This window comes from Chlorocebus sabaeus, chromosome 14 (assembly GCF_047675955.1).
Source record: "Chlorocebus sabaeus isolate Y175 chromosome 14, mChlSab1.0.hap1, whole genome shotgun sequence".
Taxonomy (NCBI): domain Eukaryota; kingdom Metazoa; phylum Chordata; class Mammalia; order Primates; family Cercopithecidae; genus Chlorocebus; species Chlorocebus sabaeus.
The window spans coordinates 32,257,442-32,273,566 of record NC_132917.1 but is presented as its reverse complement, the minus strand read 5'-3'; the positions used below and the strand labels follow the sequence as shown (position 1 = coordinate 32,273,566).

The 16,125-nt window shown below is 34.9% G+C and overlaps 1 protein-coding gene across 9 annotated transcripts in view; it reads right to left on the bottom strand.

Moving 5' to 3' along the window:
• BIRC6 (baculoviral IAP repeat containing 6) overlaps nucleotides 1–16,125 on the bottom strand; it is a 255,476-nt gene that overhangs the window by 65,295 nt on the left and 174,056 nt on the right. For all 9 annotated transcript variants that reach the window (XR_005243294.2, XM_038006769.2, XM_038006768.2 and 6 more), the window contains 4 exons: nucleotides 10,486–10,786; nucleotides 8,202–8,419; nucleotides 6,082–6,246; nucleotides 4,629–4,797 (listed from right to left, as the gene is read on the bottom strand). Coding sequence is in view for 8 of the 9 variants with exons in the window: in XM_038006769.2 (XP_037862697.1) it covers nucleotides 4,629–4,797; nucleotides 6,082–6,246; nucleotides 8,202–8,419; nucleotides 10,486–10,786 (853 nt within the window). In the remaining variant the exon portion in view is untranslated. The remainder of the gene's footprint in view (nucleotides 1–4,628; nucleotides 4,798–6,081; nucleotides 6,247–8,201; nucleotides 8,420–10,485; nucleotides 10,787–16,125) is intronic.

Here is a 16,125-nt window from a genome sequence, read left to right as displayed (position 1 = left end):
CAAACTTACTATTTTGAGTAACTGGAACCATGATGTTAACCTTTGATAAATCTGATTAATTTGGCCTAAATATGAAGATTTATGTTTCTGCTGTAATGCCACCAAACACTTTTTTAAAAGTCTCCATTCATTTATAGGCCGGGTGGTCACTCATGCCTGTCTATAATCCCAGCACTTTGGGAGGCCGAGGGGTGTGGATCATTTGAGGTCAGGAGTTCGAGACCAGCCTGGCCAACATGGTGAAACCCTGTCTCTACTAAAAACACACAAAAAATTAGCAAGGCGGGTGGCGGGCGCCTGTAGTCCCAGCTACTCGGGTGGCTGAGGCATGAGAATTGCTTGAACCTGGGAGGCGGAGGTTGCTGTGAGCCAAGATCATATCACTGCACTCCAGCCTGGGCAAGAGAATGAGACTCCGTCTCAAAAATAAAATAAAAAATAAGTCTCCATTCATTTACATATCTAAATTTTCCTCTCCACCCATTTTAAGACCTACAAAAAGATGTCAAAATAGCAGGAAAACTACCATTAAGTCATAAAAATTTTATGCTAGAAACAGTGAATTCAAAAAGATGAAATATCAGGAATTTATCTTTTTTCGTTTTTGAGACAGTTTCACTCTTGTTGCCCAGGCTAGAGTGAGATGGTGCCATCATGGCTCATCACGGTGCCATCTCCGCCTCCTGGGTTCAAGCAATTATCCTGCCTCAGCCTCCCACACAGCGGGGTTACAGGCATGCGCCACCACACCCAGCTAATTTTGAATTTTTTTATTTTTTATTTATTTTTTTTTTAGTAGAGATGGGATTTCTCCATGTTAGTCAGGCTGGTCTCGATCTCCCAACCTCAGGTGATCCGTCTGCCTTGGCCTCCCAAAGTGCTGGGATTACAAGCGTGAGCCACTGTGCCTGGCCAGGAGTTTATCTTAAGAATACTAAATGTATAAAGCTCTGGATACATAAATGTTCCCAAAAGCATCTAATAATTTTAAATTTTACAAATAAAATAACAATCTAAAAGTAAATTAGGTTAAATAATGGTACAGCCATTATTATGCAAGTAAAAAGTTCTTAGGCAACTATTTAATGGCTAAATATACTTAATGATTAAATCACTAAATATAATCAGTGCCTGCCTCTGGAGAATAGGATCTGTGTCTCAGTTGTAGAATTGTGACAAGTTAGTAATGGAAAAAAGGTTGTCCTTTCCCCTAAGGAGCTTGTATGCTTCCTCTATTCTGGTAATAATTTTACAACAAACAACATTCTCTTATGACCTTTGATGCAAAGATGTTCAGAACTAAAACTGAAGATCAATTTTATGAGCAATTATTGTTGATCCTTATGGCCAGCTTAGTATTATCATTTAATATGTTCAGGCCAGTTTTTAAACTTCTATTGAAATAAAACAGACTTAGCTAACCAGCTACATAGTAAACTCATTAATATGAGAACTTGAAGGTTTTATTAAAATGAGGAGCAGACTCTGGTATTCATCTCAATCTATAGTCATTAAACATAAAAGTTTGAAGATTACAAAGTATCTAACGTATACCTGTAGCCAGAAAATAAGGGCAAAAAGGGTGTGGGACAGAAACCACAATTTATATTTAAAATCAATGACAGACCAATCTCTGCACTGAAAGTAGGGCATAAACTAGTATGTTCCCTATATTTTTCTTGTCTTGCTCACCAATCATTTAAAAACATGTTATAGAACGAAAATGGGCATTATTTTCTAAAGTTCTCAGAAAAGATTATTATATTAGGTCGGTGTTTTTGTATATCATCTGCTAGCAATATAAGCAAGTCATCCCTTGAATACAATTATCTCAGGCAAAATTATGAGGACTACTCTCACACTTACAGACCAATCTGTACAATATTCTATAAAATAAATGGTTATATTCTATAAAAAATATCAGTATTATGAAAGATAAAGGTAGACTAGGAACTCTTCCAGATTATAGGAGAAGAAAAGGACATGACAACTAAATGAAGTAAAAGATTGTGGAGTGGATCCTGTCACATACCTCAACTCCCACATTGCCAAAAATAATACTATATACACAAATGAAAAATTGGGCCGGGCGCAGTGGCTCAAGCCTGTAATCCCAGCACTTTGGGAGGCCGAGACGGGCAGATCACGAGCTCAGGAGATCAAGACCATCCTGACTAACACGGTGAAACCCCGTCTCTACTAAAAAATACAAAAAACTAGCCGGGCGAGGTGGCGGGCACCTGTAGTCCCAGCTACTCAGGAGGCTGAGGCAGGAGAATGGCATAAACCCAGGAGGCGGAGCTTGCAGTGAGCTGAGATCCGGCCACTGCACTCCAGCCTGGCCGACATAGCGAGACTCTGTCTCAAAAAAAAAAAAAAAAAAAGAAGAAAAAATTGGAAAATAAACTTTAGACTAATTTTCCAAAATAGAAATTTTACTAAGTCTAAGGAAGACTCTGGCTAGATAATTTGTTCAGATTTTTAAATGCCACTTAAGGCAGGGCGTGTTGGCTCACGTCTGTATATCTACACTTTTGGAGGCCAAGGTGGGCAGATCACATGGGCCAGGATTTGAGACCAGCCTGGCTAACATAGTGAAACCCCATCTCTACCAAAAATACAAAAATTAGCCGGGCATGCTGCTGCATGTCTGTAATCCCACCTACTAAGGATGCTGAGGCAACAGAATTGCTTGAGCCTGAGAAGTGGAGGTTGCAGCAAGCCAAGATCGTGCCACTGCATTCCAGCCTGGATGACAGAGGGAAACCCTGTCTCAAATAAATAAATAACAGCCACTTAAAAAATTAATTATTACTATTCTAACCAAAACTGATAACTATATATTTACATTTTTATATTTATATTTACTTATATAATTATATATTTACTTACATACTTATTTTTACTTATATAATATTAAGCTGTGTTTTCCTGAAAACAATCCGTATTTAATATCATTTAGGAGGCAAGCTACCGTTTAACCTACCAAATACAAGTTACATCATTTTATCTTAATACAAGGAATTATCTCAAAATAAGTATTTGTTACCACATCCAAATATATCAATTAGAATTAACCACTGGACAAGATACCAAATTCAAGAACATCTAAACCTAATGAAAGAAATTTCTTTTTTCCAGGAAAATAATGAATCACAAAAGAAAGGTCAAACTTTGATCTGTCACATTAAATTTCTAAAATAGTTCCAAGATATAATATCTAAGTCTCTGCAATTCCATACATTTACCAAAAATCAGTTTGTTAACATACACACCTTTCCAGGAAGTGCACTTACATGAATAGCAATTACTGTAAATATTATGTAAATAATCCTGGATTTCCTTTTTGACAATGAATCATAAAGGTAAAAGCTCAGTGTTATAAGAGAGTCAATTTCAGACTAAAACAGAAATTTAAAATTTTTGGTAGGTCAGGTCTTCAAAGTATAAGGATTAAGAAAATATTACTTCAATAATAGAGATGTGAGATAAAGAGAAACCCATCTCACCCTATTCAATTGTTCTATATAATCTAAAATTAAAATTATAGTCTCAAACATTTTAATCAAAAAATATACTACATGCATTTGACATCTACTTTTTTAAAAAGACCAATCTGATGTACCAAACAAGTCAATCTAAACAAACAAAAAAATCAGTCCAATACTTTCATGAAGGAGTTTGAGACAGACTGCGACACGGCACATTTTTAAAGGACAACAATCCTCCTGATACTGGGGAATATGGGCAATAATCCCTTCAAATACTAACACTTTTACCAAACATCCAATTGTGTCACTTAGCTGCTACCAACCACAAAATAGACTACCAAGATTCACTCCCATTGTTTTCCTTATCTATTCTTCCTTAATAAATTAATGAAATACATACATGTTTATTTTCATGAGTAAGAATATAAATAAAGACAGAGATAAGAATATGAGAACAGAGTTGAAATAATAAATAATAAAGGTTTTGGCTGAAAGAAGTAGCTGTTAACTGCTTGTTTCTCTTGGAAATATCTATACATTTCTGAACATGTAACTTTCTATTCTTAGGAAAAGAATACATTTCTTAGATGATAATTCCGTAACCAAAGAAATAATAAACTATATTATTCAATCAATAATCAGCTGTATACTGGCAAAATAAGTAGCTATAGTACTTTTATTATTGAATTTTAAGAAATTAATCATCTTCTTATGAAGTACCTATGGACTTGAGTGATTTATGTATCTGCTTTTCTTCAAAAATAACTGTTGTCAGCAATTGTGTTTGACAAAAATATTTAAAATCCACAGAAGTTTGACTATATTCAGATCAGAATGATGTCATGAAGTTGTCAGACTTTGTCCTATTATTTTCAGTTACAGATAATTAAAAGGAAAAAGTGTACTTTCACCTTTCACAGATAAAGACAAAGGAATAATGAAACTTTTATTCTGTGTTCTAGGGTAAGTGATGACACAGTATCAAATTAAGGGCACCAAAAAAACAATCAAATATTTCCAGAATACTTTTTAGGAAATAAATCCATCAAGTATTTCAATTGAAGCTTACTATTAGACAACAATAAAATAAGCAAACAAAATTATTCATCCACAAAGACATTTACAGGGATTATTTACCTGAATCATTTCGTAGATAAGATGACATGGCTGGGATGAGGCAGGACTGACTGAGAAGCTCAAGAAGTACAGAAGGAAGGGCATTACTGTTCTGCCCTCTAGTCTCATGAGATGACTGAGCTTCTCCATTTACCGCACTACTCACAGGATTTATGTAACTGGCAAGAACCTAAAAATTGTTGAAATTAATTTGGATTTCAGTTTCACATACTTCAAAAATTTTTATGGTAGGTTAGAAATTCAATCTGAATACTAACAGTACATATTTTCTACTTAAACAGTACCTTATATGATGTTTTAAAATAACTATTTGTTTAAATTTTCAAAAGGGAAGGATCTGTTTTGTCTGAGAGTGTTGCTTACAAAGGATGGTACATTACATATGACTAGACATATAAAAACAATACAACTGCGAACATAACATAGTATCAACTCTGTATTATTTACATATTTTATTGAATAGACTCAATTCACAGTTTGAGGGTAACAAAATCTTATAACTTTATACTAGAAGGAGCATTCTAGAGTTGCAGAAGACACATTCAACGTGTTAACCGACTTCAATTAGCTGATGCAGGAAGCAAAGCTAATCTTTTCATTAAGTATTTCCCCTATACATTTCTGTGGTATAAAGACTTTCTATTCTTGTTCAATTTGCCTGAAATCTAGAAAAGTTATTTATCTATCTATTTTTTTGAGACAGAGTTTCACTCTTGTCGCCCAGGCTGGAGTGGAATGGCGCAATCTTGGCTCACTGCAACCTCTGTCTCCTGGGTTTAAGTGATTCTCCTGCCTCAGCCTCCTCAGTAGCTGGGATTACAGGTGTCTGCCACCAAGACTAGCTAATTTTTGTATTATTAGTAGAGACAGGGTTTCACCACGTTGGCCAGGCTGGTCTCAAACTCCTGACCTCAGGTGATCCACCCACCTTGGCCTCTCAAAGTGCTGGGATTACAGGCGTAAGCCACCACGCCCAGCCAAAAAGTTATCTTTAAAAATGTAAGCAACCATGAATCTGGGAGGTGGAGGTTGCAGTGAGCCGAGATCACGCCACTGCACTCCAGCCTGGGTCACAGAGTGAACTCCGTTTCAAAAAAAAAAAAAAAGTAAGCAACCAAAATGCATATAAAAAAGTAACAGTTTAAAAAAAAAAAAAAATGCCCACATACAACACATTAAACAAGAAAATGCCTGTAGGAAGATGCATCTTCCAGCTACTAGATAATTTCATCCCTGCCACTTTCCTCTCAGTGAAGAAGCTAGTTGAGAGCGAAGAAATACAGTTACAAGTAAGCAAGAACAATCTTTATCCAGTGGTATCTTAGAATGCACTGGGAAGAAGAACCACAAGTGGGCATAAACATAGCTGAGGATAGTTGGATTAGTTATCAATATTTTAAAATAATACAAAAAAACACATTATTATGAACAATATCAAGTTTACAAAATATACCTGCAGAAGGCAGGTAACATGTTCCTCTTCCAGCCTTTGTTTAGTTAAGGCTTGTTCCACATCCCACCCAGAAGCTGTAGAGCCTGTTCCAAAGCCAGTTCCTTTGGCCCAATATAACTGTTGTTCTTCTGTTGATGTAGGGTTATGAGAGCTTGACACCTGTGGCTTAAAATAACAAAAAATGAAAATCAATTACAATTTGTTTTTGCTTATCTTCAAAAATATTTATCACTGGGAAAGTAAAATGATGCAGCTACTATGGAAAACAGTTTGGTGGTTGCTCAAAAAAACTAAACACAGATTTTCTGTACGGCCCAGAAATTCCACTTCTAGTACTAAAACAGATTAAAAACTGGTACTGAAATAGACACACGTTTTCAGTAGCACCATTTAAACTAAAAGATTATTAGAAAATAGCCCAGATACCAACCAACAGATGAATGAATCAACAAACAGGATATTTATTCAGCCATAAGAAGAAATGAAATACTGATATATGCTACATGAATAAACCTAGAAAACATTACACTAAATGAAAGAAGACAGACGCAAGGAACAATACATTACATGATTCAATTTATATGCAATATCCAGAATAGGTAAATGCATGGAGACAGAATGCAGATTGCTAATTGCCAGGGGCTGGGGGAAGGGGTAAATGGAGACAAAGTGCTTATATTTAAGAATAAATAAATAAATATTTTAAAATATTTATCAAGAAAAGAAGGGATAAACCACCCTAGAACCTAAAAAGTCAATGACTCAAAATTGAATTGAGATATGAGCAGATCTTTTTAGGATATAGTAAAAGGGTATCTCAACTATTCCTAACCCTTTGCATGTTTATATACATTTTATAAATGGTTTGTAAACTTCTTCCAGAATGAACCTGGAATTGTATCAAACTTAAGGATTGATCTGGGAAGAAATAATACCATTGCGCTATCATATCTAACCCATCGAAGATATACATGAGCAAAGACAGATTCCCCTGCCTCAGCCTCCCAAGTTGCTGGGAATATAGGTGTGAGCCACCAGGCCTGGCTAATTGTTGTAATTTTAATAGAGATAGAGTTTCACTATGCTGGCCAGGGTGGTGTCGAAATCCTAACTTTAAGTGATCTGTCTGCCTCCACCTCCCAAAGTGCTGGGATTACAGACATGAGCTACCATGCCTGGCCAAAAAATTCATAAAGAGGTATTATACATATTTTTCAGATTTATTCATAGAAATTTTCTATTTTTGGGGCTATTCTAAAATATATCTTTATAAAGCTCATTTTATGTGTCTGTTGCTAGTATGTAAACATTAACTAATTTTTATATACTGACCCCATGTTGTATCATTAATAAACTCACTTATGCCACTAATTATTTTGGTATTTTCTTTTCTTCTTTTTTTTTTTTGGAGACAAAGTTTTGCTCTTGTCGCCCAGTCTAGAGTGCAATGGCGCAATCTGGGCTCACTGCAACCTCCACTTCCTGGGTTCAAGTGATTCTCCCACCTCCGCCTCCCGAGTAGCTGGGATTACAGGCGCCGGCCACCACGTCCAGTGAATTTTTGCATTTTTAGTAGAGACGGGGTTTCACCATGTTGGCCAGGCTGGTCTCGAACTCCTGACCTCAGGTGATCCACCCGCCTCAGCCTCCCAAAGTGCTGGGATTACAGGCGTGAGCCATAGCACCCAGCCTATTCTGGTATTTTCTACAATACAATTAAATCATATTGAAATAATGAGGAATTTTTCTCTTTCTTTCTTGAATTTCCTGTTTTACTGCACTGGCTAGATCCCCACCCACAACGCCCATTCTATAGTATTATTCTTGAAAGTTCAAAAAGGAAAGGAAGAAGGATCACAGTATAAATTCAGCATATCTTGGCAAATGGGAAAGCTTATTAAGCACTTAAATCCTGTTTTTCAAGTAGATAGATTTCTTTTTGGTTTACTAAAGGAGACTAACAGAGAAAGCAATTAATTTATAATGTTTTAAATATCCTCTTAGATGTGAAAATGGAACACCCAAGTCTCTGAAAGATTACTTCAGAAAAAAACTTTACTCTGTACTCCCTAATTAAAACTAGTTTTTTTAATAACTGAAATAATTAAAAGTGAACCTACCTCAGTTTGATTCACGCTAGAGTTTGGAACTCGTGGGGCATGGTGGCTCAAAGCAGAGAGACAGACAAGAATGAGGTGTAAGGCTCCAATTTCCAACGCCATCCGCCTTAGAAGTACACCATCATCAGTTGTCAAAGGTGTAGTGCTAAACAAGCTACGAAGGACGTGGAAAGGAAGGGTTGGAAGCACATTGGCTGATGGAGATTGAAGAATATGACCTAGATTGAAAAAAGAAGACGACTTCAAGATTAAAAACAGTTAAAGCACAGTAAGAAGCTACATACAGGATCATAAATTAATAATGACACTGTAATACAAAATAATATCACTAAATTATTTAAAAACCAAATACTACAAATAGAACGGTAATATCTTAAAATTTAATCACGAATAAGTGTCAGGAAAAACTGTCAGACACAGTACATATAAACCTCAAAAAAAATGGAAACATGTATGATAATAGCTATAGATTATGTCAAAATTATTACAAATAAAATCTAAACTAAAACCTGAACAATAGAAAAGAAGCATTAGTAGTATCTTAAACAGTAAGAAAGTAACTGCTTTCCTTGGGAGTAGCTTTAACCATGAACAGATAATGAACAAGTAAAACTATTTTTTTCCCAACAGTGTTCTACTGGGTTCTAGCCAGGAAGGGGTATTAAATGCAAAGAAAGCAATGCTACGTGGATGGTACACGAAACAATTATTACAGAAAGAGATATCATAACTATGCTTTTTAATAAAAATTCATTGTATATGCATTAAAAATAGTGTGAAATTACAGAAAGGCTTTTTTTTTTTCCTTTTCTGTTTAGGGTTACACCTACTTTAACACTGTAGTAACAGAGTGTTGAAATATCATGGTTCTTATTACACATTCTATGCCTGTATCAAAATATCATATGTTTAACATAAATATGTACAACTATTGTATCAATAAAAAAAATGGTTCTTACCCCTCTACCTACTTAAAAAAAAAATCAGATCAAGCAATTAGAAATTCCTGACCTACTAAAATAAATACAGTTGATACCTGAATAACAAAGGTTTAAACTACACGGGCCCACTTATATGCCAACATTTATGAGGGATTTTTGTTGTTAGGAAAATATAAAGGAAAAAATATTTACTTTGAATATTTGATAGCTTCAGAGTTTCGAGATCTACAAATAAATTCATATAGTTTTATTAGATTAAATATACTTTGTAGTACAGGACTTAACAGTTTATTCTTTCTAAATGGCATGTGAAAGAAATCAACCGAATCAAAACCTTGTGATTTTAAAATAACATAAGGAAGTATTAATTGTCTAGTAAATATTAAGAGAATAAACAGTAAGTGAAAATGCAGAGGTCACCCAAATGAAAATCTACTTGTGAGGCTATCCTGTAATTCTTCAGTTTTTCTTTCTATTAAATAACAATGCCAACCCAAAGGAAACAATCATCACAGCCTTCTCTTATTATTCTATATTATCATTAATACATATTATGGCATTATTTTCCTGATTCTGTTCTCTTTAATCTAAGTATTCCTACCAGATTCATTTTCTAAAAAAAACTATATTCAACACATTACTGATCTTAACACATTTTAATAAGCCTTTACTGCTATTCAAAATAAAATTTAAAGTTCTTAAGCAAGTTTTTTCCATGATCTGTTACCAATATTAGCTTTTAAAATGCTCACAATGCTGCTTTTTGTACAAATTTTCATCAGCTAACTTACCCCTCTCACAGATTTTAACCTGGAAACACTGCTCATTCCATTTATTTTCTTTCTGAGATAACTCATCACAACCTAAATCTAACCTGTCCTTCAAGGCCCCACTAAAAACTACTATCCCACTTCATTCACACTGCTGTGTAGTAAATAAATAATCTCTCTCACACGTGTGTTTCTCCATAATACTGCACTCAAGAGTGCTCAAGGGATTTTATAACTTGCTAAGTCTACATGTTTATATACATCCCTTGTTACTATTACTGGAGAACATTAGCTACTTGGGGGTAGCTCTAAATAACTGCTTCATGTTTAAATCCCTCCAGTGATGCCCAACAGTTTTGTCAGCACAAGGAAAATAATTTTTGAATGAATACAGAGATGAAAATGAAGATTCCTTAGGATTTATTATAACTAACCACCTACAACACCACCTACAACAAATCATCTAACAGCTTAACTATGAAGGAAATAAATGATGAACAACAGGCAATGATCTGGATAACTTCACACAATCTATTCACATATGTACTGACAAATTTAATACTAAACACTTACTTCCTTCTCCATCATCTGTTACTCCCAATACCAATCTAAGAAGGCACTGGGCATGTTTTCTCTCTTTCAGTAGCACTTCGGCATAGCCCGGAAGACGAAGAAATAATCCAAAAGCAGCCAAAGAATGGGCAGGTATGGGGGACATGGTCTGTACTGCTGACTTGATAGGTGGAGGTTCAGCCGCGATAGTTTCTGGTGCTTCATAAACTAACTCCCCTGACTGTTCAATGGTCACCCATTCAAACTGATCACTATCCTTTGGCTTTTCCTGAGTGGTAGATGTTACAACTGGAGCACTCACCTAAAGAAAAAGAAAAGTGTTCGCTTGGCTGTTCACATTTTCAACATCAGATTCAAAGTAAAGACTTAACTTTAAATGATCTCTTTAAAATATAGGACTATAAGGATTAATAAAACTACTTGCTTTAAAAAACAAGCTTCCGGCTGGGCACAGTGGCTCACGCCTGTAATCCCAGCACTTTCAGAGGCTGACGCAGGTGGATCACTTGAAGTCAGGAATTTGAGACCAGCCTGGTCAACACGGTGAAACCCCGTCTCTACTAAAAATACAGAAATTAGCCAGGTGTGGTGGTGCGCGCCTGTAGTCCCAGCTACTCAGGAGGCTGAGGCAGGAGAAACACCTGAACCCAGCAGGTGGAAGGTGCAGTGAGCCGAGATCACACCACTGCACTCCAGCATGGGTGACAAAATGATCTCAAAAGAATAAATAAAAATAAAAACAAGCTACCAAACATCAAGACGCACATGACATCCGAAGTATGGCAGCGTCTGCCAAGTGTCGCTATATTAGTTATTTCCACCTTTATAATTAGTTAAGTATCTGTATGCAGATTCTTGAGACTATTTACATACCTTATTTCTCGCCAAACTTTTGAACAGTTAGTCTTAGCATTTTTATAATTGTTCCTAAAACAATTACTACTACTGTGGTTATCAAAAGGAGACTTTCTAATTCTGTCATTCTTTCTACATTTGTTAGTTGGCACCAAGCTATAAGGAAAAACATTCCTTTCTTGTCCATTAATTTCTATCAATATGGACTCTAACTTTATTACATAGGTATATTGTTACTATCATTATTAATTCTGATGCTTGAGGGAAATAAGAATTGGTCTTGAGACCCCATTAAAGCAGGATCCTGCTTGCTATTAACTTGTCCCCCATCGTTCTTTAAGCATTTCCTTGCTTTCTAACACAGTAAAACATTCTAGGCTCATGTTCTATATATATACCCTTCCTCAATACTAGAATTTCTCCAAGGAGCCCTGATTTCTTTTAGTGGAAAATTTTTAAAATGACAATATGGAAGATATATGCGCATACATCACTAGAGGGAGTGTGCCTCTGGGTCCTATCAGCAAACATACCTAGAAAATACATGTATGTGCATATGTGTAAATATATATATAGACATAATTTCTAGCATGTATTCTTGAAAACTGTCAAGGCCATCAGTAGGCCATGAAAGATAAATAAAGATAGTAGAATTGTTATAGATTGAAGACTACAAGACAACAAAATGCAACAGATGATCCTGAACTACTAGTACCCTCAAACCATGCAAAAGAAAATTGATTTCTTTTTCTTTGGCCCTAAAGAACATTAGAAGGACAACTGGCAAAAGCTGAATAAGATTTGCAGTCCATAGTAGAGTCAGTGCGAACTTCTGATCTGTATAATTGTACTGTGGTTATCTAAGAGAAGTTTCCTGCACTTAGGGGTAAAGGAGCATCGTGTCTATAATTTAATCTTAATAATTCAAAGAGAAACTCCGATTCTGAGCATGGTTGCCCTACAAACTTTTCATTTCATTTAGAAATATTCTATTTATCTTGCTTGGCCATGAATAACGTACTTCACTAAATACTAATTTGAGGTTCTACATGCAAACATATAATGAAATGAATAGTGAGCTCATCACAGAGTTATCTCATTATTCACTTAAAACATCAGGATCATGCCTAAGCTTCCCGTATGACTTCAGTAGTAGATCAATAGGTAACTCTGTGGGGTGATTTTTAAATGAACGGTGAAGTAACTCTGTGATTAGTTCACTATTTCTTCCTCCTTTAACATATATGTAAAAGTCTGAAGCTGATCTACAGCTTAGATCAGTCTTAAGTTGATCTACAGCTACACTACATACATCTGTACACTGAATAAAACAGCTGCAATTTCGATGCCAGCCTATTTTGACTACTGAAGCTTAGGCCAGAATGACAATATGAAATAGCCTAATTGTAAGAACATGGGAATTTGGGCACTTTTCACTTCTAAACCATTTTGAAACCCTTTACAAGTAACTTTTTTTAAAGTACCTCTATATTTATTATTTTATGCTGCACAAAAGATAGTTTCATATAAAAGTGCCTATATGATAACAGAACATTGTTATAGAAGCAGAACTTTATCTCAAGTGTTTACCTTAAGTGTTTTCTTAAAAGACTATTTCTCAAATGATGCCACAAACCAAATACAATGAAAGCAAAAAGACAGTAAAACAAAAGAACTCTTGATTTACAGCATTCAAATTCTTCAACAAGTGAAAGACCCTCAACTTCATGAATATCAGAAGAGCAAATGAAAACCACTATCATGTATCATTTCCCATCTCCCATTACACAGATAAAAATGTTTAAGTCTTATATTAGATACATATACAATTCTTCACAACAACTTTTTTCATTATAGCTAACAACTGGAAACAATAAAAATGCCAGTCAACATTAAGACTAATATACACAATAAGGTATAGTTAAATATACAGCAAGTATATTATAGCTATACAAATGAGACCACCACAGGTTTAGGCATCAACAAAGATTAATTTCAGAATACAGGTTCAGCAAAAGCAGCATACAGTAGAATATAAACTGATTTTTATACAAATGTCAAAAGTATAACTATTCAAACAGAACTGCTTTAGGGTATTAAGATGGATTTAATTTTTTAAACCATACATTATATTCGCTTATATTATGTCACATTTTGAAAGTCAAAACTGAAAAGTACATAAAAGCATGCTTTTGCTCAATTAACAACAAAGAAATGTTATTTCTGATATACTAGGATAAAACATCTCAATTTCCCAAAGGAAAGAGTCTAATAAGGACGTGCTCACTTTGAATAATGTCTAAAACACAAATAAATTATTTTAAATTCGATAAACAAGATATGATTTATATCACAGGCTTTTAGGAATTACGATATTCCAACAATGTGATGCCTTTAATTCTGATACTCATTATATGTCACAGCAAACTGAGAAGACATGATACTTTCTAAAGTAGTCAAATGCTCCAATTTAAGAACAAAATATGAGTTTCAGTTTAAATTGGAGAAACATAGGATTAACGTGATTTCAAAATCACAGTCATGGTACTTACAAATGAAAACAGACTAAAAATTCAGTATGTTTGATTATAATTCTTTATGAGTGTATACATACAAATGTACACATGTACTTCTTATGTTGATTCTGGTTGTATTTGTCAAGGAATTTATCCATTATATCTAAATTATCAAATATGCTGGCATAAAGTTGGTTATAATAGTACCTTATTTTATTCTATAGAAATTACAACAATGTGCTTGCCATCATTTGTGGATGTCCAATTTGTGTGGTTTCCCTTTTTCTTGAAAAATTTTCATAGTTCATCAATTTTACTAAAAGTCTCAAAAGACAAAATATATGGTTTTCTTGTTTCTCTTTGATTTTTTGTTTTATATTTAACTGATTCTGGCTCTTACTGTAATAATTCCTTGCTTCTGATTTTTGGTTAACTGTACTCCTGTTTTTCTAGTTTCCTGAGGTGGGAGTGTACATCACTGATAAATCTCTTAATTATAAGCATTAGCTATATCCCATGTCATGCTGGCATTATCATTTTGAAATATATTGTGTAGTATGTATTGTGATTTCCTCTTTCATCCATGTGTTATTTAAAACTATACTGCTTAAGTTACAAATATGTGAGGTTTTCTAGATCTTACTGCTAATGATTTCCAATTTAATTCTGATGTGGTTACAGAACATACTGGGTTTGATTTTAATGTTTTTAAAATGCACTGAGACTTTTATATAGGCCAGCATACTGTCTATCTTTCTTTGGAAAGAAGTACATCCTTAGGTCCATCTAGAAGTTCTGGGTGTTTCTCCCAAAATCTCCTACATCCTCACTTTGTTTCATTTACTGAGAGATAAATGTTATAATCTATTACTGAAATGTAGATTTATCTAGTTCCCCCTTCAGTTCTATAAATTTCTGATTCATGTACTTTGAAGCTATTAAATACAAATTTAGGATTGTTATGACTTATTTTGAATTAATACTTTCATATTTAATAATCCTTTTTATTTGTTATATGCTGGTCCATAATTCAACTTTGTCATATATTAAAAAATAGGGATAGCAGCTTTCTTCTTTCAAGCACATCTCTTTAGACAGCATATACTTGGGCTTTGCTTTTTTCTCTATTCTGACAAATGTTTGCTTTTCAAATGGGGTATTTAATACACTTACATTCATTCATTCATTCATTCATTTATTCGTTCATTTAACTACAGAGATGGAGTCTCACTCTGTCACCCAGGCTGGAGGGCAGTGACACGATCTCAGCTCACTGCTACCTCTGCCTCCCAGGTTCAAGCAATTCTCCTGCCTCAGCCTCTCAAGTAGCTGTGATTACAGAGGTGCACCACCACTGCTGGCTAATTATCATATTTTTTAGTAGAGATGGGGTTTCACCATGTTAGCCAGGCTGGTCCTGAACTCCTGAGCTCAGGTGATCTGCCTGCCTCAGCCTCCCAAAGTGCTGGGATTACTGGCGTGAGCCACCGTGCCCTGCCGTACACTGTACATTGTTGATGAGATGTTGTATCAACTCTTGATTTTAAAATCTTCCTTGGAGTGTGTTTAGTTTTGTTTAGCAGATAGGGAAATTATTGGTAGATCACCCTGAACTTAGAGGCTTTTGTAATTTATTAGAAAAGTCTATTTTGATTTTTCCCTTATTTCTCAAGTGAATCTTCATTAGGATGTAGCCTTTACTCTCAATGTATGGGCCATTTGGAATTCCAATGGAAAAGCGAAGATTTTTATCTCTGAGCAGGACTAAAACTGTAAATTGTATGCTCTCTGTGATAGACAGCAGCTGAAATCTCTGTACAGCTTTTTCAGCATTCTAGTTCATGCTTGCTCTCAAAATGCCTATGTTTAATAATTCTGGAGCAAGCTAGAGATGTGCAGAATTTGGAGCTGCTCAGCTTTGGCTTCCTCCTTTCTGAATTCCTATTTTCCAGCCAGTATAGAAGAATCAAACTCCAGCCAGTACAACTATGGCTTAAGTCTGAGTTCTACCTGTACCACCTAACAAAGACTGAGGGATACCCCCGAGAAAAGCTGTATAGACACTAATATCACTGAATGTGATTCTATTAATTCTGTGTTTAAATCCTCTTAAATTCTGTCTTTAAATTTCTGCCTGTTTCTAGTTGCTCTTCAAAGCTTTTAAGTAACTTTTAAAATATATTTTGTCTAGAGTTTTTAACTATAGAGACAACAGAGTTAATCCCATACTTGTTATTCTGCCATCACTGATTTTTGAGAGGCGATGGGC